Genomic DNA, 26,530 nt, shown 5'->3' on the forward strand with positions numbered 1-26,530 from the left:
TGCGGAATAATGGGTGTTTACCCTCCCCCGGTAAGTACATTGGTGACATGGCGGCCCACATCTCCAGCAACATACTCATATTTTTTCACCACCGATTTGAAAAATGCACAGGTCTCCCTCATTGATGGCCAGCACCGACATACTCTTTTAGACACACCTCCGCCACAAGTTCTAGAATTGCGAACTTTAGAGCTGGGGAGCTACGTTCGAATCTCAGCATCAGCTCAACATCCTGTGATTCCAGGCAAATCGCTTTGTCTCCCCGTGCCTACCACAAATGAATGTGTTCTTCTGTAATGTAAATTGTGCTCATGCCATGTTGTCGAGTTCGCGCTATACAATATTGCAAGGAAAAATAAAGTAGGGAAGCTCGAGTTCACACACTACTGAACGCGCACTCTTAAGTGCATCAGCAGTGCACTGTGAATCGGAGCGTTTCACAGGCCTGTCACAGATAAGAAATGCTATCAAAACGAAATCCTACAAAACAATATACTTCTGGCCGGCAGCAATTCATACCCGGACAATGTTGGGACGGGCTGCTAGTATGCTACATAATTAGAATACAACATACACTCCTCATAATACCACTCAGTGCCACATAATTATATGCTACAAAATTACACTGCGCTCAATACAACATACACTCCAAATACCACTCAGTGCCACATAATTACACGCCACATAATTACACTGCACTAAATGCAACATACTCTCCAAATACCACTCAGTGCCACATAATTATATGCTACATATTTACACTGCGCTCAATGCAACATACACTCCAAATACCACTCAGTGCCACATTATTACACTCCACATAATTACACCGCACTCACTGCAACATACACTCTAAAAACCCTTCAGTGCCACATAATTACACACCACATAATAACACTGCACTCAATGCAACATACACTCCAAATATCCCTCAGTTCCACATAGTTACATGCCACATAATTACACTGCCCTCAATACAACATACACTCCAAATACCACTCAGTGCCATATAATTACACGCCACATAATTACACTGCACTCAATGCAACACACACTCCAAAAACCACTCAGTGCCACATAATTACACACTACATAATTACACTTTACTGAATGCAACACACACTCCACACAATTCCACTCAGTGCCACATAATTATATGCTACATATTGACACTGCACTCAACGCAACATACACTCCAAATACCACTCAGTGCCACATAATTACACGCCACATAATTACACTGCACTCAATACAACATACACTCCAAATACCACTCAGTGCCACATATTTATATGCTACATAATTACACTGCACTCAATGCAACATACACTCCAAATACCACTCAGTGCCACATAAGTATATGCTACATATTTACACTGCGCTCAACACAACTTACACTCCAAATACCACTCAGTGCCACATAATTACACGCCACATAATTACACTGCACTCAATGCAACATACACTCCAAATACCACTCAGTGCCACACAGTTACATGCCACATAATTACACTCTGTCTATCTATCGCATCACCACAGCATCACTCAGCACCACCACGGCATCACTCAGGGGCACCATAACATCACTATGCGCTACCACAGCATCACTGAACGCCACAGCATCACTCATCGCAACCACAGCATCACTCAGCGCCACCACAGCATCAGTCTGTGCAACCAATAAACAACAACTGGTTCAAATATGTTCTCTCAATGTTTCAAGCTTTATTACACATGTCACAAAAATATGTTAATATTTCACTTCTGTTCTTGGATTTTCGTCACAATAAAATACACTGAACCTAATCTTCATAAATATTATTTACAAAAGTTTAAGATATTGCCATTATATATTACAATAACTTTTATTTAAGTATTAATTATTAAAAAAATATTAAAAGGCAATTGTTATTTGTAATATCAATACATCTAAGTCATGTAAATACAAAACATATTGCATTACAAATGCTATAGGTGTCACATTTGCGAAAGTTAAAAGTATTGGCTTTGTAAATGACAAAGCTATTAATTTAGCTATTTTCAAAACCAACACATAAATAAAAAAAAATGTCATTTACAATACCAATAGCTCAAACTTCCCTAATGCGAGACCTATTGCATTGCAAATGCTTGTTGTTGATAGCGTATTTGCCGATCAGATCATTTTTTCATTTTTTCTTTTTTTCTCTTCTGGCCCAATTAAAACCTTCGTTAGCTCTTTGGGTATCCCCAAGCAATATCGAATTTCAAACACACACTTTATTAAAGAATTTTGTCAGTGTGCAAAACCCTTTCATCAGACCTAAAATCCTTTAATCAAATATGTTTGAGAAAAGCCTGTAGCACAGGACTGGGTTCAAAGGGTGCCCAGTTTTCAATGGTTATATAAAAAGGTGTTTAATGTTTATAACAAGGTCGATTATATGGGCATGTAAAGATTTTGCGCACTCTTAGTCTTATACCATACTGATTTTATATATGAAGATGTCAAGGTTTTTCCTTTCTGTTGTGTAGTATCGCACATAGTGTCCTGGTTCATACCGAGCCAGAGAGTCATTCGCTTTTCTTCTCATATATTTGCCGCTATGATCAGAAATGACTGTTTCTGAACAATAACGTTTTTGTTCAAACACTATCTAGCGAACCTTAAAGCTGAGTGCTGAATACAGTGGGTACTCAACATTCCTTTCATGTATATTACAGTATTGGATATGTATAGTACTATTCATGTATTCTTGGGGATGTTCAGGAGGGGCCGGCTCGCACTTCTCCATGGGGGTATGTATTTATTATAGGTTGTTACTAACTATGTTGTGACAGAGCCTTTGCTTCATCATTGTATTGTTCTCCCCGTTCGGTATTCGAGAATGCTTATGTTTGCAGGATAAACATCCTGCTTAAGGCAATAAACTTCTCTGCTAGGGATTTATCATTTAATCGACCTCTTACTTATGGCCTATCTGCGGTCTGTTAACATTGTCCACGGTATGTCTTCATTCAGCCCGTTAACTGAGCTGGAAAGGTGGTATATTCATTGCTGTTCTAATCTCAACAATTGTTTGTCACTGCTGGTGTTTGGCATTTTTTCAGTCACTGACAAAGAAAAATCGTTCTCGTCATCCGGTTGTTTGGAAATGACGCATCATTTTGGTGACTGTCTTGCCACATAGGAAGGTGCTACGGTGTTCATTCAGACATACTCCTACTTTCCGTGTTGTCATTCCTATGTATCTGAGCTGAAACTTACAAGTCATGACATAAACAACATAGCTGCTGTTACAATTTGAGAACCTCCTTTGTTCCCATGAGGTCTTTAGGCCTAGGTCAGTCTCCTTACTCCCCTTTGTTAGGCGACACACATTACATGTTCCACATGGGAAATGCCCCCTACATCTGGGAGGTTCCATAGTGTGTTCCTCTGTCGGTTTCCCTCATCCATTTTTTTCGGACGTGTGTGTACCACTGAATCTTTCAAGGATCTTCCTCTCTTAAAAGCAAACATGGGTTTTTCTAACCTCAATGATACTGAATTCAGGGTTTTACAACAGAGTACACTTCATCTCATATTTAAACCAGCTCAATGGGCATGATTATGGACAAAGTAATATATGTTAATGAAGCCAAAGCCTCCAGCTCACTCTATCGTGAAACATGCCCACAATCATCTAGAACATCCAAGATGAAGTATAGCGGCTATGTAGATGTATTGGTCAGTTTCTCCAGACATGCTGTTGTGTCAAGCCTTCACAGGTCCCACATGTCGAACATGTAGGGCTTCATATTAAAATCAAATCTTAGACAGTCGCGAACCCCACTGAAGCCTCAAGACTCTATGCTGCCATCTTTTTATTTCAAGGAATGGCCTCTTTCTCACTTGATTTAAATCCGGGAAGAACAGGAGCTGACTCTCATTAATCTGCGCATCTTTCCTTTTTAGGTCTTGCATGGCGTACTGCGCACATGCGCAGTCGAGCTCGCGAGATTGTATGTTTCAAGGAGAACTCCAGTAGCGAGGGTTAAGCCCCGCCCCTCTTCTCCATTGGCTGGCCTCCTAAACGGTGGCCAGCCATTGGAGAAGAGGTCCTAGTGACGTTCTTCTTTCTCTTTAAGCCCAGTCTTTTTCATATTGACTTTTCCCCGACTTACTGCTGGCGTAAAAGGTTTCTTATCTTCTTTATGGGTCCAGATGGCCCCATAAAGAAGATAAGGAACCTTTAAAGTGAGCAGGAAGTCCGGGAGCCCAGTCTGAAAGGGACGGGGCTCAAAGACAAAAGGCTGCGTCATTGAGAGCGCTTGTCTCAACATCCTTTCAGCATTCGCTTGTAAATGCGAGTTCCGGTTTGTCTACTCCATCCCGCCCCCTCCCTCCTCTAAACCTGCCTGAAATTACTTAAGTTTTCCAAAGAGTGACCTAATGGAGGGTCATAGATGCATGCTGCTTTTTAGGAGCCTGCTCAGTACTATTGAAACGTGGGTGACATTCTTCGAATTCGAGTGAAGGGTGAGGTTACTCCAGTACTGGAGCTTTCATAGATTCACATACCTGAATCATTTCCCCATCGTCGAGACGGGAGTCTCCGGTACATAAAAAAGCAATAGTTAGCAGTATAGCTAACTGAAAAAAGGCCTAGGCCCATTTCCCTTTTGCAACCCATAACCTTCGTTATGTAAAAAAGGACCAAACTTTTTTCTTAGCCAATCAGAGCCACTCACCCTCTAGAACCCTCCTGTGAGAACCTTTTGCCCCTCCATATGTTGTACCGGCACGTTGTGCTAGGGAGTCTCCTTTGAGCTCTGCTCAAACTCTGGATTTCCAACTCTGTAGAAGCTTCATAATCAGGCTATTACTTGTGGATTTGAGAAGTTTGTAATCTATTTCTCATCTACATTTCTGAAAATGGCTGGAAAGGAAAAAAAGGGTCTGTTTAGAGCCTGTGCCACCTGCTCTAAAAAGAGACTCTACACAGATGACTCACATGAAGATTGTATATACTGTCTTTACCCGGACCACCAGGCAAAGGATTGCAAGGTATGTCACACTTTTTCTAGTAAAACCCTTAGAGAGCGTGAAGGACGCCTTTTAATTTGGCTTCAGAAGATCAAGGACAGAAAGGAGGTGGTTTCTAGCGATAGTGACCAGGATAGAGAGCGTGAAGGACGCCTTTTAATTTGGCTTCAGAAGATCAAGGCCAGAAAGGAGGTGGTTTCTAGCGATAGTGACCAGGAATCCTCCTCTTCTTCCACAAGATCTAAAAAAAGATCAAGATCTCCTCAGGCTCATTCCTCAGGGGCCGTCCTGAGAAGGCCCTAAAAAAGACCACCCAAGGGTCTTCAGGGCGTAGTCCTTCAAAATCTCCTCAGAAAAAGCTAAAGGAGAGTAAAGGACTCACTTTAAAAAAAAAGAATCCAAAAGAGCCTCTTCTGAGCCTTCAAAGACACCACCGTTGGCTCCTGCATCATTCAAGAAGCCATCCTCTAGTATTCCTGAGGAGAAGGTGAAAAAATCCACTTCGTCGACGGGAGCGTCGACGAGACCGTCGACGGGAGCGTCGACGAGACCGTCGACGAAGAAATCATCATCTACTTTGACGACCAAGGTACAAGAGCTACCATTAGTTGTATTGGAGCCAGCGTCGACGGGGGAGTCGAAGATGAGAGTGTCGACGACGAGAGCGTCGACGGCGGAGGCTTCGACGACGGGAGTGTCGACGACGGGAGCGTCGACGACGACAGTGTCGACGCCGGTAACATTGACGACAACGACGGTGAGGAGGACGACGGCAGTGTCGACGACGGTATCGTCTCGTCGTCGACAGTGATGACAATGAGGTCGTCGACAGGAACGTCGACGACGATTACTATGTTGTCAGCGAGGAATGGATCTACTGCACTGACAACAGCTTCGTCGACGGTGGTATCGACGACGATCTCGTCGACAAGACAAACCCACAAACCCTGGAAAAGAGCAGGAAGAAGATCACACCCGCAGTAACTTCTCCAAGCAAAGTTACTCCATTGGTCCCATCGCACCTTTTGGAGGAAGAAGAGTCAGATGATGAGGAGGATGGTTGGCTCTTTGGGTATGCCACCAGCCATCGGAGCTCCATGTAAAATATCAAGAGGATGATGATGAGGAAGGGTATGAAGAGTATCACAGTGTCTCATACCACCGCTACCAACAAGAGCCTCAGGAAGAGATGGTAGCAATGCCATCATCCATGTTGATGGATTTGCAATCCATGTTGGTGGATTATAAACGGAGGTTTCCTCCGTCAGGTTTTTCTCAGGACATTCCACCTTCACGTCCTCGTTCAATTCCGGCCACTCCAGCCCGCAGTAGGGAAAGCCTGCTGGACACTGTTCCGCAGACACTTCAGGTACAACAGCAACAGGATTCTGTGACAACAGATGATGATGACCGCGAAGAAGGGGAGGTACCAGAACCCCACAGAGATTGGGATGATTACCTGATTCCATCTCCGCCTTCACCCACCCAAGTACCGGCAGATTCTCCACCAGTGGATATTGGTGGATTCAACAACTTAATGGAGAGAGCGGCAAAAACATTTCAGCTGCCAATAAAAACAACCCAAACAGAATGTTTTCTGTATGACTTTAAAGAGCCCTATCAAAAATCAATCAGGTATATACCAATTATTTACCACATATGGAAAGAAGGATTACAGGTCATGACAACTCCAGCAACGGTTACGCCGGTACTGGCGTGGCTGGACAAAAAATATAAGGCGCCTGCGGACGCTCCGGCGTGTTTACTGGACCATCCTAAACCGGACCTAATCAACTTGCAGGCAGCACAGCAAAAGTCAAAAACCCAGCAGCACCTATTTTGGCACCTCCGGACAGGGAAAGACAGCGTTTAGATAACGCAGGTAAACGGTTCTCCATGTCAGCGCTCCTGGTCAGAGCTGTTAATGCCCTGGCCATCCTGGGCAGATATGACAGACAAATGTGGTGCAATATAGCACCCTATATCGACCTCCTCCCGGAAGACTCTAAGCAGGAGGCGAAGAAAGTTCTACAGGAAGGGGAGAGAACTTCGACTGAAGTTATTGAATGCGCTATGGACATAGCTGCCACACCCTTTCGTTCCCTCTGTGGAGCAGCAGTTTTGAGGCGCCAGGTTTGGCTGAGGGCCACTTCCTTTAGGCCAGAGGTTCAAAATAAAATTCTGGACCTACCCTCTGATGGGGAGGATCTCTTTGGGCGCCTGGTGGATGAGACCCTTCAAAGTATTAAAAAAGACACGGATACAGCAAAATCCTTAGGTGCGTTACAGTACCGGAAGGTGCCTTTTCGAGGTGCCCATGGAAGAGGACAACCCTCATACAGAGGGGGCTACCAGCAAGGAAGATACACATCCTACTCTTCCTCTCCGCAGCCCTATCGGCAGCAATATGGACAGAAACATTCTGGAGGCTACTCTAAGTCCACTCCCAGAGGACGAGGAGGTCGTTCTGGAAAAGATAATAATAAAAGACAATGACAACCTACAGATTGCAGGTCCTTCTCCTCCTATCCTGTCAAATGTTCCCCTGGGTGGAAGAGTGACTCCTTTTTTAGAACAGTGGCAGAAGATAACATCGGACAAATGGGTTCTCCACGTACTACAATTCGGACATACATTGGAATTCCTCCACTTCCCTCCTCCCACGCCACCTACATATCAAGAAGCAAAACACCTATCCCAGATGCATCGGGAGATTCGGGCAATGCTCCGAAAGGGAGCAATAGAACCGGTGCTGAACTCCCAAAGAGGATGAGGATTTTATTCCCGTTTCTTCTTGATCAGAAAACATGCTCTCAGGTGGCGTCCAATCTTAGACTTAAGGTCCCTAAATGCCTACCTCAAGAAACAGTCATTCAGAATGGTGACCCTGCAAGATATTCTGCTGTTCTTAAACCCAGAGGATCAGATGACCTCCCTTGATTTACAAGATGCATATTTCCATATCCCCATCCATCAGTCCCACAGAAAGTTCCTTCGTTTTACAGTGGCGAGAGACCATTACCAATTCAAGGTGCTACCATTCGGCCTAAAGTCAGCACCGAGAATATTTACAAAATGTCTGGCACCAGTGGCGGCCTATCTAAGAAGACAAAAGCACCAAATATTTCCATACCTGGACGACTGGTTGGTAAAGGCACCATCACAGGAGGCAGCTCACGCTTCCACTGTGGCATGCATGGAGCTGTTTGCGGAACTGGGCCTGACCTTAAATGTAGAAAAATCATCTCTACAGCCATCCAGGACGATCAAGTTTCTAGGTGCAATCCTGGATACATCACAGAACAAAGCATTCCTGTCTGTAGAGAGACAATTGGGACTCGTAGCTCTAGCCAAGGATTCCGGCAAAAGAAGGTCTCTTTCAGTCAGAAGATACAAGTCGCTTCTGTGAACAATGTCCTCATGCATACCACTCATTCCCCTATGGCGCTTATGAATGAAACCATTACAAGAAGAACTAGACCTTCAGTGGTGCCAAGCAAAGGGATCTTTTGAGGACAAGATAAGAATCACGCATCCAATGTTACAGGCAGCAAAGTGGTGGACCCGCAGGAACAATATCTCTGTGGGTCTCTCCTACCTGACCAAACTAGCTCCGTTGGTAGTCACCATGGATGCCTCTCTCGAAGGATGGGGAGCAGTCCTACAGGAGTTACAGGTCAGCGGCTGATGGCACAAACAGGAACAACACCTTCACATAAACCTATTGGAGTTAAGGACAATAGGATTGGCGTTGTTGGCCTTCCTGCCAAGAATAGAAGGAAGATCAGTGTTAGTGCGGACAGACAACACAACTGTAATGCACTACATAAACAAACGGGGAGGTACAAGATTTCTCTCTCTGTCAAGAGAAGCTCAGAAAATAAGGAAATGGTCGATAGATCACAGACTGACTCAGAAGGCCATACATCTTCCAGGGGATCAGAATACAACAGCGGACACCCTCAGCAGGCGGAAGAGGACCTGTCACGAATGGGAGCTAAATCAGGACACGCTGATGACCATCTTTGCCAAATGGGGAACACCATTGGTGGATCTGTTTGCCACAGCCCAGAACAAGAAATGCCAATTCTTTGCAAGCTGGCGTCACCAAAGGGGATCATGGGGGAATGCATTTTGGATGGCATGGCCAGGTGTCTTTGCCTACGCATTTCCGCCGACTCCCCTCCTGCCACGAGTACTCACGAAGGTGAAGAAAGAACCGTGCAGGATAATACTGATAGCTCCTTGGTGGCCCAGGCAGCATTGATTCACCGAGCTGCTCCTTTTGTCAGAGATCGAGCCAATACGTCTTCAGCCAAAACCAACACTACTGACTATGGAGAAGGGACAAGTGCGGCATCCAGACCCGACATCATTGCAATTAGCGGCCTGGCTCCTGACTACGGAGAATTTCAGCGCTTGAACATTCCAGCAGAATGCAGAGAAATCCTGGCAAAGGCAAGAGCGGAAAGCACTGGTAGGAAATACAGGATGAAATGGAAAAGATTCTGCTTCTGGTGTCAGGAGAATTACTTGCATCCTCTGTGGGCAGAGGCGCATCAGATCATCCCATATTTGCTAAGGCTGGCAAAATCTGGATTAGCCCATGCCCCTATTAAGGTGCATTTGGCGGGCAATTTCACGATACAGCACGTCCTTCTCTGTGGTCTGAAAGAATTGTGAAACAATTGATGAAGGGGTTATTTCGAGTTTACCCACCCATCAGGCCTCCACCACCTTTATGGCAACTGAACATTGACTTGTCACAACTTATGAAACCACCATTGGAGCCAATACTGATCTGAAATTCCTCTCCTGGAAGGTGGCTCTTTTAATAGCGCTAACATCAGCCAGAAGGGTGGGGGAAATACAAGCCCTTACAACGCAAGAGCCATTTCTCCAATTCAGAGAAGACAGATTAGTCCTCAGAACGAATCCAAGATTCATTCCGAAAGTACCAACGGCTTTCCATTTAAATGAGCCCTTAATATTGAAAAGATTTTTTCCTCAGCCATCGACGGCGGCGGAAAGGACTCTCCATACTCTGGATGTCCAGCGTAGCCTGAAGTTTTATTTACAAAGGACAAAACCTTTTAGAAAGTCTACACAATTGTTTGCGGCTTTTAGTGCCCCCAGGAAGGGTTTCCCGTTGTCAAAACGGGGGATCGCACGATGGATCTCAAGTGCCATTCAGTTCTGTCATCAAGCAGCGGGAAAGCCATTGACTGCACGGGTTCGTGCGCATTCCCCAAGAGCGGTATCAACCTCAACTGCTCTATTTTCAGGTGTCTCCATTCAGGACATCTGCAGAGAAGCCACCTGGAGGAGTACGCATACCTTCACCAGGCATTACTGCCTAGACGATCATGCAAGAAGCGATGTAGCAGTGGGACAAGTAGTACTGCGGAACCATTTCCAATAACGGTGAGCCTCTTTCTCATCCCTTGCTTCTTTTGGTAAGAAAAGCACATTTTATTGTTGAAGAATATTGGTAATGTCATTGAGGAACAATGTGTTTATGTATATGTTGATACGGTTACTACTATGTGCTAGTCTTATGTTTTGCCTATTGGTGAAAAGAAGGTGACAAAAAACAAAATGTGCTATAATTTACTGCTCGCTATTCTGATTCAGGTATGTGAAACTATGAAAGCTCCAATACTGGAGTAAGAAAACAAGTTACTTACCTGTAACTGTAGTTCTCCAGTATTGGAAGCTTTCATAGATTCACATACGCCCACCCTCCTCCCCTGAGAGGCTCACCTCGGATTGGGCACGGAAAGTATTATAGCACCAGTGCCCGAAAATCGGAAATTTACAATGCCAATAGCTCTAACTTTTGCAAAGGCGAGACCGTTGCATTGTAAATGCTTGTTTATCACCGCCTCCAGGGCTCTGTTCTTCCACACTGACGGTATCAGTGCAATCACTACTATTCTGCCCACTGTTGTTGTTTTCATGGGAGAAAGCCGTAAGAATGGCCTGAGCATCCTGGTATTATTTTTTTTAACCATATATTGAAATTTTAAAATCTTTGCTCATATGCATTTTTTTAAATAGGCTGACTGGGACACCATGTGGTGGACTGTCATAAATATGTGCCAGTGTTATGAAATAAGTGAAAGTGCCAAGCACCCGCAAACACCAGAACAAATTACGCACTGGCAGAGAATACACAAATTATCCTTACATTGGATGGACCAGAAGACTTCTACACATATAAACTTGACAACTGCCTCCATGTCATACACAGTTGTATGAAGAGCACCCACTTAAAGCTCAACACATCTAACAGAGGGAGCACGATCTGTGGCACAAACTTCAACCTACTCCCAGTACCTGTACCCAAACCTCACGTTAAAAATCTCGGAGTGAAGCTGGATCAAAAACTTACCCTAAAAGATCACACAAACTATATTGCGGGTCTGTGCTTTCACACCATTGGTCTGCTCAGGCGTGTCTTTCCTTTTCTCCCGGCCACATGTAGAAAGACACTTGTACAGGCCTTGGTAACTAGTCGTCTGGACTACTGTAACGGCCTGCTAACATTAGCTAATGCTGATGCTGTAGGCCGCTTGCAGGTAGTCCAGAACACGGCTGCAAGACTGGTCATGGGTGTACCCGCCAGGACTCCTTCTAAGCCCTTGCTGAAAGAACTGCACTCATTGATAACAATGGGGTAGACCCAAAAGATCAATAGGACCTGGGTAACTGTATAAATATATATGAAAAAAGTGGTCCTAGATACACAATTTAAGCACAATTAATGATATGAATATTATTTCTTCACAATCAAAAAACAAAATCAGACTAAATCTGAACATACAAACACAAGGAGATGTATTATTGGCTTAATTCAGCTCAAGAAAACAGGAAACCCAACACAACAATGTATACGACAATTTCTACTGCAATTTATTTACAAATTCATAAAATTTCAGCAAAGAAAGAAAGGAAAGAAAACAAAGTTGGTGCTCAAGTGAAGGAAAAAGATTTCAAGGTAATTTAGTGCAACAGACAAATTATATGTACATTGCACATGTAAAGCCTACCCATTTACAATCTATATACAATAATATACAAGGGGACAGGAAGGGGCAGGTGTAGGCTTAAAGGAGTAACTGGGGGGATCGTCGACGTTTCGACCCTGGCGCAATAAGGGAAGGTCACGACCTCTGCTGCGGGTCTTCTTCAGGACGGTTGTAGGGAAGGGGGGGGACAGGGAAGCACCTGTAACGGTAAGTGTAAATATTTTAACCATTTATAATAGGTGTTCTAATCAGAAGGGATTAAATAAAAGGAAGTGTTGGGTACATTACCAATTAAAATTAGAAGGTGTCGCAATTCCAGATCAGTTGGGCGATGCACCTATCGAAGGTAAAGACAGACCGGAAAACTGTTAGCCCATCTCCAAAGGCACAGTCCTCTCAAGTTTTGTCAAGAAAGAGGTGTTCCACAATTTTTGACTCACCTCAAGATGAGAATTATCTGCTCAAGGTGGAGATTCAATCCAAAACTAGTTGGTACACAATGGGCAGTTGTAATCAATCGTGCTACATTAGGGAAAAAGGAAACCAATCAGTTCCTTGATATAGTTACTCGCCCAGCAAAATGAGTCCCAGACATGAGAAAAACACTCACCCTAGTCCAGTCCACGATGAACATGGTACTGATGGTCAAGGGAAATAATTTAATTTCAAGCGAATCTGTATAGAAAAAACAGGGTATCAAGCCCATGTTGTAATTTTCACTAAAGTGTTCAAAACATGCCCATACAATCACTAAGCAAGTTGATCAGAATTACGTGTAACATATAGATGGACCTGTATTATACCAAATACACAGATCAGAGTCCACCATTATTTATAAACAGTTACACAGGTCAAAGTCCACCATTACTGCTGGACGCCATTGCATGGTATTATTTCACCCGTCTCACTCAGAATGCTAAACTTCGGCATGTCCAACATGAACTAGCCAACCCACTACTATCGTCCATGTACGAGTTTAATGAAAAACTTTAAAATGGGGGGGGTACCAGTGAAACGCTATGCGTGCCGCTATTCCAAATCACATTGGATCAGAGCGTTATCGCAATACCAAAATACATGCCGCTATTGTCAATTACATTTAAGTGACAGCGTTGTCCCTTAACACTACTACATGCCGCTATTGTCAATTACCTTTAATTGACAGCGTTGTCCCTTAACGTGCAGGATCTCAGAGCGATCGGACTGCAGTTAGCCAGGTAGTTCATAAAGTATTCCGGCAGCTTCCGCGATCGGCTGGAACCACGTGGTCAATGACCACCAATGACGGTTAAGTAGGCAAGTAAACAAAAAGAAGGGACTCAAGTTTAATGGAAATCAGAAGAGGACTCTGTACCTGAATGCGAGTGAGGCAATGACGTTGTTACAATGGGGGCGGAAACAGACTTAATGGAAACCAGGAAAACACTCTGTTCCTAAATGCGAGTGAACCAATGGCATTATTACAATGGGGGCGGAAACACGCTGGGGCTGCCATGTTGATCGTGGAATTAGCCACAATTTCCAAACGCCGACCCTCAAGACCACAATAATTCGACATTTTTCACAAATATAAATTAATAATTAATACAACATTGTGACAAAAATTATATCTATACACATTTTATAATTTTCTAAAGGCAAAAACAATTCGAAAAACAATACTGTACATAAAACACACAATATAAACAGTCACAAAAAACAATAAATATCAAATACATTTACATGGGAATATAGTGTTATAGCTGATGTTAACACCATTTACCAATGAATTACAATTCCAGTTTGCAAAAAGGCAGGACGAGGACCCATATCACAGATAGGAAGGAGTCACCAGACTGAACAAGAGTCAGGCTGTTGATAATAATGCCATTTGTCTCATTACTTCCTCCTGTTCGTTCAGGCCCCTATTCACAGTATCAAAAAAATGCATCCACCTGCATTCACGGATACTGATTGATTGTGCCAGGTTACCTCCCCTTGGATTAGGATTCACCTTCTCAATAACACACCATCTAAGACTTTCGGGTGTGTGATTGAATCTGACAAAATGATCAACCAAGGGTGCTCCCTGTACTTTACACCGGATCCTGCTGCAATGCTGCAAGATGCGGGTTTTCACCTTCTGAATAGTTTGCCCTATGTACATAAAACCACAGGGGCAAAAGATGGCATATATTACCCCCATGGTGTTACAATTGGTGTGATTTTGCAGGGTGTGAGTGTAATCATTATGCGTGCATTCTTTGACTTCCAAGGCCATGTCACAGGCTTTGCAGGACCCACATTTAAAAAGACCCACCACAGTAGGAAAATTCCATAATGTGGTCTGACTCTCTACATGTTTCTTCTGCAACATGGAATGCACAATAGAGTCTCTGACGCTCTTTCCTTTACGGAAGGCATGCATAGGGGGGTCTGGCAGACCTGTCTCCTCTGCTACTAGGTGCCAATGGTTGTTAATAATTCTTTTGATCTCCGTGCTTTTGGTGTTAAATGTAGTAACACATATCATTCTATCCTCTTTACTCTCCTTCCTTATTTTTGGTTCTAACAATACCTCTCTGTGACAGAACCATGCTCTTTTGCGAGCCTTTTTCACCAGGCTCCTCGGGTAGCCCCTCTCCACCAAACGAGTCATCAAGGTGGTAGACTCCGTAAAATAGTCCACTTTGCAACTGCAGTTTCTCCGCAATCTCAGGAACTGTCCATAAGGGAGATTGTCCCTGAGATTGCGGGGATGATGACTGGAATATCTCAGCAGAGTATTTCTCTCTGTAGGTTTTCGAAACAGGGTGGTATATAACACACCCTGTTCCTCCTTAATGGTAATGTCCAAAAAGTTAATTGCTTGGTTGCTACACTCCATAGTGAACTGGATGTTAGCATCTCTCCCGTTCAACCAGTTTTGAAAAATAAGAAGGTCGTTCTTCGTGCCCTTCCACATAAGCAGGACATCGTCTATGTAACGACGCCATAGACTGATATTACCTCTATGTGGGTTATTGTCACAGAGGACCCAATTGTGTTCATAATGGTCCATGAAGATCACTGCCAAGTTTGGGGCAAAGCTAGCACCCATGGCTACGCCATTTATCTGCATGAAGTAATCTCCATCAAAGAAAAAGAAATTACGCTTCATAGCGATCTCTAATAGGTCTACTATGAATTTGGTAGGGACTCGGTGTGGCCTAGCCCTGTCATCCAATACCGTTCTTATCACCTCCAGTGCTGCATGTTGTGGGATGTTGGTATATAGGGAGGTGATATCCATAGTTACCAATAGTTCTTCACTGGGATTAAATGCTTTCTCATCTACCAACTTAATCACCTGCATAGTATCCCTAAGATAACAGGCTGTGTTCTCTGCAATGGGTTTGATGAAGATATCTATGAATTTACACAGTGGCTCAAGAATTGAGCCACACCCCGACACAATAGGTCTCCCAGGTGGATTATGGAGCCTCTTGTGTACCTTGGGCAAGGTGTAGATCGTGGGTACACGGGGATGTGTATTATTCAGGTATTCATGTTCCTGTTTAGAAATAAATCCCTCACCGAGAGCATTGTCTGTAACTTTCTTAATGGCTGTGGCAATGTCCTTGGTGGGATTGGTTGATAGTTTCGTATAGTTTTCAGTCACCGATAGTTGATTACAGATTTCTTTTATATAATCATCCCTATTTTGAATGACAATTGCCCCGCCTTTATCGGCGGGCTTGATCACTATGTCTTGATTTAGTTTCAATTCTTGGAGCGCAGTCCTTTCCTGTTTAGAAACATTATATTTCACATATTTCTTGTCCCTCAATAGTTTATTTATATCACCCATCACCATTTGTTCGTATGTTAGTACATTGTGTGGCATCATATGGGCGGGTGGTGTAAAGGTAGACGGTGGTCTCAGACCTGTGTTACTAAATACCGGTTGTTGTGGTATTTTGTTGAAAAATTGTTTCAAACGAACTTTCCGGAAGAACTGGTGTAGCTCCAATTTTAGATTGAAACTATTTGGCAAACTGGTTGGGACAAAAGATAAACCCTTCTCCAGGATTTTTTGTTCGTCAATGGTCAATACATGACTGGAAAGATTGATTATAGGGCTAGGTTGGGCATTGGACTTTACCACCTGTAATGTTGTTTGCGAGTTTGAATTTCGCCATGTGATTCCTGTCGGAATTGGACCTGTTTTCCAGAGCGCGTCCGTCCCTGATTCCAATTCGTTTGCCCTCTGCCCTGATTCCAATTGGTTCTGCCACGTCCCCTGGGGCGACCCCAGGGGCGGGCTCTGCCACGCTAATTGGTAATGTACCCAACACTTCCTTTTATTTAATCCCTTCTGATTAGAACACCTATTATAAATGGTTAAAATATTTACACTTACCGTTACAGGTGCTTCCCTGTCCCCCCCCTTCCCTACAACCGTCCTGAAGAAGACCCGCAGCAGAGGTCGTGACCTTCCCTTATTGCGCCAGGGTCGAAACGTCGACGATCCCCCCAGTTACTCCTTTAAGCCTACACCTGCCCCTTCCTGTCCCCTTGTATATTATTGTATATAGATTGTAAATGGGTAGGCTTTACATGTGCAATGTACATATAATTTCTCTGTTGCACTAAATTACCTTGAAATCTTTTTCCTTCACTTGAGCACCAACTTTGTTTTCTTTCCTTTCTTTCTTTGCTGAAATTTTATGAATTTGTAAATAAATTGCAGTAGAAATTGTCGTATACATTGTTGTGTTGGGTTTCCTGTTTTCTTGAGCTGAATTAAGCCAATAATACATCTCCTTGTGTTTGTATGTTCAGATTTAGTCTGAAAGAACTGCACTGGCTTCCCATACGGCAGCGCATCAATTTTAAGATCTGTTGCACGGTGCATAAATGCCTGTATGGAGCAAGCCCTAAATACCTATCCCAGTCCCTGGAACTGTACCAGCCCAGCAGGTCCCTCCGCTCATGCAATCAAGCCCTATTAAAACCTCCTACCACAAAGAAAATTAGACAAGGAGACCGTGCTTTCTCCTCTGTTGGCCCCGCCCTCTGGAACAGTCTTCCCATTGACCTAAGAACTAACACAAATCACTTGTCTTTTAGAAAGACACTGAAAACCCTTCTTTACCAAGAGGCATTTCTATCCACATAACTCTCCAGGCTGCTCATTCTGGGAAAAATTCCTCAGCTGGCAAAGCACGGAGATACCCTCATGGGATTGATTCCGGCGCTATAGAAGAATTTAAAATAAAATAAATAAAATAACTGAAGAAACGTGATGTCCCACCAAATATGTCGAGAGGTGAGAAACCTAGTGGTGATTTTGGACTGGGATATATCCCTCCATGCCAGTTAGGTCACTAAGTGTACGCTCTACAACATGAAAACTGAACAATACAACTTCCCATATATCAGCTACCAACTAAAACTACAAGCCATACTCACTCTAGTGAGCTCCAAGCTCAACTATGCCTCAAAAGCCTATACCTCAGTATGCCCTGTTTCATCATACACAAACTACAACAAAAACAGAATGCTGAAGCAAAACATATGCTCTAACTCCACCTCAGAAAACGTGTTTCCAATATTAAGGCACTTTATGGGTAACCAGGAGCCAGCATATTGATGTTTAAGGCACTCTGCCTCGCCCATAGATAGTCCCAAGGAAAAGGATGATTGTACATGCAAGTTAGATTCAAACAATAGAAATAAATCAGGATCTCATGTTCAAGCCTTCGCCACAGTATAAATCCATTCGAGGACCTTCTTTCTCGGTTCAGGTGGCCAAACTCTGGAACTCTTTACCAACAAAAATGTGTTGCATTCAGTAACATCTACATTTCAGACAAGAAGTAAAAACCTGGTTATTGTAACCTTTTAACCTGTGAACCTCAGACCACCATACACCCCACAGTAAAAAAAATCCCAGGAGGAGTTATCATCATGGTTTGACCGACCAAACGCTAGATATCCTTACCAGCTAAAATACATTTGTTTAAAATAGAGATGTCAGCTGCCTGCCCCTAGGGGAACATGCAATTACAACCCATCCATCAGCACTAACTGAGCCCAGATATGAGGTCGAAGAAAAATAACTAACTAGGCAATATCTTAACTGGAGAGAAGCTTAATCTAGAACCCTCAGCCTTCACACAGTTTCATGCAACAGAAATGTATCTACAGCCCCCAGTGGCAGGATTGAACCCTCAAGATCTACCCTTATCACCCATGACTAATACACTGGCACTTACCGATGCTGCAGCCAATTGTGATCCAATGCAGGCTGATACGAACACTTAGCAGTACTGCACCCAATTGTAATTCATAATAGGCTGCAAATAATACTTCATTCCACGGAACCTAGGCACCCAACGTACCTCATCGTCTGGACTGGCAGAGAGCGACTGATAAGATCTGATATTCACTGCTGACTACCGCATGACTATAACATAGTCCTCCCTGCAGGTCCAGCTAACCACATACTGTGACTGCAGCTTGATATCCTCTGCTTATATTTATGGAAGAATGACTATTATACAATCAGTCATGTCATATCTTCGACCTCCTCCCCTTCCACTCATGCTTGCACAGGTTCATAAGACCCTAGAAAGGACAACAAATATTACACACATATGTACACACACACACACACACGTGTGTATATGAATATGCACACATATACACACTGCTGCTCCATGTCACATTGAGTATATGTCCATATTTTAAAGTCTGATTTTCTGGTTTGGTTTACGCAGGGATACATATCCAACAACCATGCCAACGGGAAAACGTCCACTTGACCCCCACTCACTTTTCTATCCATTACCCCTATGGAGGGATGGGGGGACTTCGTGTCCTTCAGTACACATCTACCAAGCCAAACACACATACTTTCAAATACATATAACTTCAAAATACCCTTTTTGAAACAATTTATCGTTTTACTAATTATTTTGCATTTTTCATTGATTTTGTATTTCCTATACGCTTTTAAAATTGTGAAGAAATATTTTTTAAATTATCATAGATAGATAATACATTTTACTTTTGAGACTATCTTCTCCAATATACATTATTAAGCAAAGTTTTGTATTTGCGCCATCTGATATACTGTTAAATTTGGCCCAGATGTTGTGGGAAAACGGCATAATAAGTCCAATAAAATTGTGAAAAACTGCAGTGGGCACTGAGTTTATACGAAGCGTTTCAAAAAAGAAAGGGTATTGTAAAATAAGTTTTTGAAAAGTAAAGTTAGCAAAATATGTTTCAGAAAACTATTTCGTCGCATGCTACCTCTCAGGATGATTTGGGAGGTCTAAAAAGTAAGCTCCCTGAGAGAGGTGCATGCCTGTTCTGTTTCTGAAATGCTGAATGCAAACAGGTATACGCTCATGGTAGCTCTGACCACAAACCTCCAGGAAGAGTTTCTTGGAAGAAGAGAAAACTGGAAGCAGTAATTATTTAGTTAGCAAGTCCCAAAAGAAGTCAAGAGCCTCCAAAGCAACCTGAGTCTATAGCAATCACGTCACCTCGGGTCGGGAGTACAAGGTAAAATAAGCGTGTACAGTTATCCCCCGAGATGCTTGAGCATGATAATAGTTCCTAGTAAGGAGGAGAGGAAGCCTAGAGCTAGCGGGCAGAATGGAATATGTTAAATCGGAAACCTTTGCTGAACAGGGACGTCTCTGCTTTTGGAGCTGTACATTGTTGCAGTAGTGGCCTGTTCGGCCCATCTAGTGGAAATATTAGGTTTCTCCCAGTGAGCTAGGCAGTAGGCCTACCTACTATGTAGGTCCACCAACTCGAGGTGCTCCTGCAATGGCTGTCACTGCCACTGTGAGCTCAGGAGGCTAAAATGCGGGGGAGTGGGTGAGGTGGGGTGGGTTGAGAAGAAACTGGAGTACAGCCATCTTCCTGAATTAAACAAATGGCAGAGGTAGCTGGGACTAGGAGAAAAGCAAGACTGCTCTTGGAAAGTGAAAGACAAGAAATAACGAAAAGTAAACACATGGTATACCCAGAACTTTTTCAAGTAGGGTGTTCACTAGCCTACAGAAACAAGCAGACAATCCCATTACTTATATAGGAACATTCGTAATATAATCACTGGTAAAACGACATAATAAGTCCAATAAAATAGCGAAAAACTGCAGTGGGCACTGAGTTTATACAGACGCGCTTCAAAAAAGAAAGGGGAGAACTGACTAAAGCCATGAAAAGCACAGAACAGTACATTTTAACTGTCAGGTGAACTAGAAAAGATAGCCCTTTTTCAAAAATCATCACATTGCAGAACCATGCAAGGTTCATCCAAACATAACATTACAAAAGATGTACATTATAAAACATTTACCTAAATGGTCTGAGAACTTATTATCCATTAGCAGCAAACCATTTAATTTCTTAATTGGAGGACAATTTCATTATTCACTGCCCTTCATAATTATAACCACAAATAAAAATACCAGTATGCAAAGGTTAGAATGGCTCGGAAAAGTGGTACAAACCACAACACCTACCTACACATCTAAAAGTGATTATCGATCATAGACCAACTTTTTAATTTCCTAATTAAAGAGCAAGTTTACAATTTGAAATGCAACCAATTGTAAATTTGCAGATGAAGTGCCAAGGTGCAAGATTATGATGTGGTTAAACTGCCAGTGTGCAGATCGGGAAGACGAACAAAGAATAACTGTGTGGGGAGCAAATGTTTACATAGCTTGACAGGTTAAGGAGCGGCTTATGTCAATTTCCCTAGCTTCCCATCCCTACATATCAGTTATCTGAATCCTGCAAATGTTTACATAACTAGGCAGGTTAGGGAGCAACTTGTGTCAATTTCCCTAGCAGCCCGTTCCAACATGTCATTGTACCCAGTGGGAGCTTATCAGGTCTCTTTACCCACCCCCTAACTGCCATGTCCAAACATATTTTCCTGTCAGGTTTTTAAAAATGGCCAGGAACTGCACTAATCTGACGTTCAGCATTGTATTTCTTGGGTCCAGTGACTCCATCAGTGCAGTCCTACACGACCTATTTCCCAAGCTAATAAACTCTCTTCTTAACAAACTTCTTTTCTGATTTACCAATGCTGGACAGATAATATGACGTGCTTAAAGTTTCAACCCCCTGATGACATAGGCGGCAACTCTTGTCTTCACCTAAGCCGCCTTTCTTCCATTTTGGAAGGAAGTCTAGTGTGGGTATCTCACCAAGTCTGAGTAACAGATGTCTGTTTTACCTTCCAATGGTAAGGTGCTTCAAGAAGTGGCAATTCTCTTAAGATTGAATATGATTTCAAAACCAGCCATCTATGAAGACGCTTGAACAACTTTGTCTGCAATACAACTTTGCAGTTTAGTTGACTTATGTACCATTTTCTTAAAGATTTGCCCAGATATTTTGGCGTTCCATAGATCACCCAGTTCTAGCCTACCAATGCTATTCTCCAAATATTTCTTATAGGCTCCATTACCCTGTTGAAAATGGATTTCACTCCAAACTCGATTGGCCAGCGTATCGTCAGCGGCTGCACGCAGTTTGTGGCAGAGCTTTACAAATGCCGCAGGCATGGCAAGTGACTGTTTCGTTATTGAAAATTCCAACCAAACTGGCGCAGGCCAGGCAGATCTGGTTAGCAGAAGGTTTGTTTATACGATCTTATCGCTAGTTTGTCAAGTAGGCTGGCCTCATTACCTAACATTATCTCTGATCCTTATGTAAGAGTTGGTATCAGTTTGGCCTTCATTACTGCTCCCAAAGGTTTCAAATCATGGCCTTGGATGGATCTTACCAACGATGAAAATGCATAATTAGTTGCCTGGGCTTTCCCCCTGATTGCTGATTGCCTTTTTCTGGGGTGCAAATGTGCAACATTCATCTATTTTAACCCCTAAATCTAACCTAATCTATTGTATTTCCACTAAGATGCCATTTGCAATTTTTTTTTGATAGGCCGATTAAAAGCAATCACATTTTCTTTTTGCGATGTACTTTCAGGTAAATCTTATCTTCGTATATGCCAAGACAATTGAGTAGCCTTTGAAGGCCTATTCATGTGTTACTGAGCAGTAATTAGTCATCAGCGTAGAGGATGTTTGACAGTTGTAAAAGATGTTTGGGAACAACAAAGCAAGAAGTCTGTAGTTGTAGACACAGGTAATCGCCTCGTCAGTTATGCTCCAAGTTTGCAGTACATATATATGTAACCTAACTGGTACAGGATAGCTAGTCTAGTGCAAAAAAAAAGAAACTCACTCCAGCCTGATTGAAACTTTTTACCTTGTTCTATGCCAGTTGGGGGCATATTTACAAGGAAATCGCGCAGTGTGGCGCTGCGCCAAATTTTGCAGCGCTGCGCCATTTCCAAAACGCAGCGATGCGCCGTATTTACAAGGATATGGCATACAACCTGTGTTTCCCCTAGCGCTGGCACTATAAATAGCTGCCTAGAGACAACACAGACACCCTTGCTCCATAGTGCAAGCGTTTGTGCGTTGCAGGAACGAGTGGGTATGTGCAGGAAGGTCTACCTTCTTGCACATTAACAATAAATAATGGCGATTTGCTACTTCTATGTGTGCTGCATTCTGCACACAGTACAAGTAGCGAATCATTACTATTTAATATTTAATGGTTGTTTATGTGCAGGAAAGGATGCTTTTCTGCACATAAATAATCATTAATGGCATTTTGCAGCATACATGGAAAAAGCAAAAATTAGGAGAAATAAATTAATTTCTCCCCGTTGCGCCAATCTAATGCCTGCTTTTCAATGGCGTTAGTTTTTGGCACTGCCTCAGATTTATCAATCCTTGTAAATCTGGGGCAGTGTTAAAATGCCATGGGTGTTATGTTGGAACGCCCACAGCAACACCCATTGAACGCCCCTTTCACACAAAGGTACCATATTTACAAAGCAATGTTAAGCCACAAATAGTGGCTTAACACCGTTTTGTAAATATGAAGCAGGGCACTGTGCCGCCGGAACATCAGTAAAAGTGATGTTCTGGTGGCGCAATCCCCTTATAAATGTGCCCCTTAGTTATATGTGATTAGACTTGCATGAGTTAGGTGTAAGATGCTGTGTGGTGGACGACACATTAGGATTGGTGGCTTTCTATCTTAATTGTGTACTGGGTGGGCATTTTCATTGGTACTAAAAATATTAGGGTGTCTGAGTGTTCAAGAAAGCATTCTACAGCCCGCCGAGTCAACGTGATCTACATGGTATTTACGTCCTTTAGTGCATTTACCTTACCAGTCAGTCAATAAAGTATATATCTAGACAAAACCCAAAAAACCTAAAACAAAAAAAACAATGAACATAGCCAAAAATAAAAATATCAAAGATAGCATTTAAAAGCATCTTGCAATAGCAAGATCTTTGCATACTTTGCATTCCAAATACAATTATCAGTAAAAAAGAATTGAAAGAAGAAATAGAAAAGGCACTGGTGGAGATCCATGCGCACATATTTTCCCGAAACACCAAGGTTAATTCAACTCTCTGGAGTGCATTGTGTCTTTTAGGATGCATGCATATGATTACCAAATCTGTCTTACAAGTGAACATACAAAGAATCAGCAACAGAGGACTGATTTAAATGGCATACGTTTGTGTGACATATGAGGTATCAAATTTTATCAAAGTAACACAGTTCAAACACTGAAAAAGACTCTCAGCTCACGTCAATTTAACCTGCTCGCCGTTTTATAGAATTCCTAATTATAAAAGGGCTTTATTGTTCTCCTACTGAACATTTCTCATCTTGCTTCTCTATCTTGTCCTGAGCAGGAGGCGGACGTGTGAAAATTGAGAGCGTAAAGCTGGATTTTAAAGAAAAAGCACAAGCAAAGATTGGCTCGCTTGATAATGCCCACCACACACCAGGAGGAGGAAATATAAAGGTAAGTTGCTACCATGGCATTATCAATAAATCAATGATAGTTTTATTTGGTTCAATCAAACTATAAACATAAACTACGAGGAACAAAACCAATTAATCACATAATAACATGCATCATAATTACAGTTTAAAAGTGCAAATATAAGCACATTCACATATAAAATTCACATAACACTTACAAACAATCTAGTAATTGATGGGGCACCTTAATATCAATCACACGCTTTACAAATTGACCAACTGCAAGACAGAGCAGAGGGCAACACCTGTAAGTATGGAAAAGCAATTCTACAGTTGGCAAATCTTTTTTAACGCAGTTGGGGGACAAGGTATCAAATTCGAGCCAGTCTGTAACAATCCCAGAAAAACATATAATGCGTCCTAATTTAAGTGGATAAATGATCACACAGGCAAAGTTTGAACAATTAGCCACCACTCTGGGAATCATAAAAGCTGTGTTCAATGCCCACTCTGACAAAAGATTACAAACAAAGGACCTTACTGTAGAGTTAACAAGTTCAGTAGCCTTCCCTTACAAGATCTTCTATCTAGAATTGCTTTTTTGCTGTGATCAATCAGATGCAATGATGTTCCGGTGGTTGACTTACAGATCGAAGCGTTCTAGATCCTAACAAACATCCTTGATAAAACATAACCATTTAATTTCATCTGAGAACTTTACTTTTAAAGTCATGGGTGATCTCCTTGGACAGACTAGCTACTGGGGTAGTGAAAACTAAAATCTATAAAATTATAGGCACAGGTTTAGTAACGTCCTACAAGTACTTGAGTCCCAATTCCGTATGACAAATGAAATAGGGGCTACGTAGAGAGAGACCCACCAAACACATGCAACATCTATTGTTCTCAATTTGTGGACTTGGGCCATCAGATATACCCCAGAAAGCCAATCTATATGAGGCAAATAATACACATTGTCTCATATATTATCTTCTAAAATTTCAAGCACTTGTTGCCTGTTTCTGAGTAGAAAACGCACAGACTGTATGAGCTGAAGACTTTTAACTTGTATAAGAGTGGCCCTTATGTTGGAACACGAAAAAACCCATACATTTCTTATGACCTGATCATTAATTGTAAAAGTTCTAGGGCCATATGTAGGTAATCTACATTTACCGATTCTAAAATACCGAATTTTACCGATTCCTTATTTTAGAATCGGTAAATGCTATATTGGAAAAAAATTGGTGAATTTTACTGCATCGGTAACATTTGGTAATTACCGATTCGGTATTTACCGATTCAGTAATTCCCATTAATTCCTATGGGCCTGGAGACCCATAGGAATGAATGAGAATTACCGATTCGGTAAATACTGAATCGGTAATAGGGGGAAGACTTACAAGGGTGGCAGGGTGTCACATTGACACCCTGTTGCACCCCTGAATAGTGCATGGGTGCACATGTGGCACACATACATGCCCTAAGGGCATGTATGTCTGCCAAATGGCACTTTTGGAAAAGCACAAATTTGCTTTTTTAAAGTTTTTCGATATTTACCACCAACTTGTAGTTGGTGGTAAATACTGAATCCTTAAATGAAAAATGCACTCACTTGAGTGCTCCCTACATTAAGGATTCGGTAATTTACCGAATAGGTATTTAAGAATTCGGTAATTTACAGATTCCTTAAATTACCGTTCAGTAAATTACTGATTCCTTAAACATGCCTCCTACATCTCAAATGCCCAATACCGGTCGGTAACGGCCGAAATTCAGTAATTTTGGCCGTTAGCGACCGGTATTGGGCTACCTACATCTGGCCCCTTCTTCTGAATATAACAAATGTCTTTAAAAAATAAGCATCAAGATCCTGATATCCATAAATGCCTCATAGCTTTCTAACAAGTTATTTAGTCTATTGCAGAGAGAAGCATCATAAAAGCAACATCCAGGTATAAAAGCAAAGGAAAATAATAAACCCAGCCTTAGAATCCCCTGTCTTAAAATTAAGATAAAACAAAATAGGGGCCAACATGCAGCCTTGAGGAACATCTCTTGTCAATTCAAGGGTTTCAAACATTTGCCACCCGGAGCAAATCTCACCGTAGCTCTAAAATTGAGGTGAAGATGACACAAAAATGCAGTGTTTGTCTTTAACCCCAAAGGGATGATCAATGGTCCATAAAAGCCAGGTGAAAAGATGCAAAGAGCCCTTGAGAGTGAGTGGGTATTTGCAGGACAACAAAACAAGAGTGAAAAACTATTTAAATTTAAAACCATATTGACTTTCTGACAGAATCACATTTTAAATGACCCAAGTATCTTTTTTAACCATCAAAATTCTACTCACAACTTTAACAGTGGAATACGTAGATAACTATTGGAGTCAGCAAGGTCTTCTTTTGTATAAGGAGCAATGATAATTTACTATAACCAGGAGCAAGAAATAGCTTTGACACTGGCATAGTATAAAATATTAACAATCATAGGGCCCATAATTTGGTGTTGCACTTGAAAAGATCCATTAGAACCTACTGGGGCCCTGAAGCTTTTCCTAGTGGGCTATTTTTCAAGTTGTCAGTAACTTTGGCAAGAGAAGAAATATCTTTGGTGTGATATGTGATGTA

The 26,530-nt window shown here is 42.2% G+C and overlaps 1 protein-coding gene across 4 annotated transcripts in view; it reads left to right on the plus strand.

Annotated features, from left to right (window-relative positions):
• Positions 1–26,530, plus strand: part of MAP2 (microtubule associated protein 2) — a 1,143,712-nt gene that overhangs the window by 1,060,004 nt on the left and 57,178 nt on the right. For all 4 annotated transcript variants that reach the window (XM_078680559.1, XM_078680562.1, XM_078680563.1 and 1 more), the window contains one exon: positions 23,828–23,940. In XM_078680559.1, the coding sequence (XP_078536685.1) occupies positions 23,828–23,940 (113 nt within the window). The remainder of the gene's footprint in view (positions 1–23,827; positions 23,941–26,530) is intronic.

The sequence above is a fragment of the Lissotriton helveticus genome, chromosome 3_1 (genome assembly GCF_964261635.1).
Source record: "Lissotriton helveticus chromosome 3_1, aLisHel1.1, whole genome shotgun sequence".
NCBI classification, from domain to species: Eukaryota; Metazoa; Chordata; class Amphibia; order Caudata; family Salamandridae; genus Lissotriton; species Lissotriton helveticus.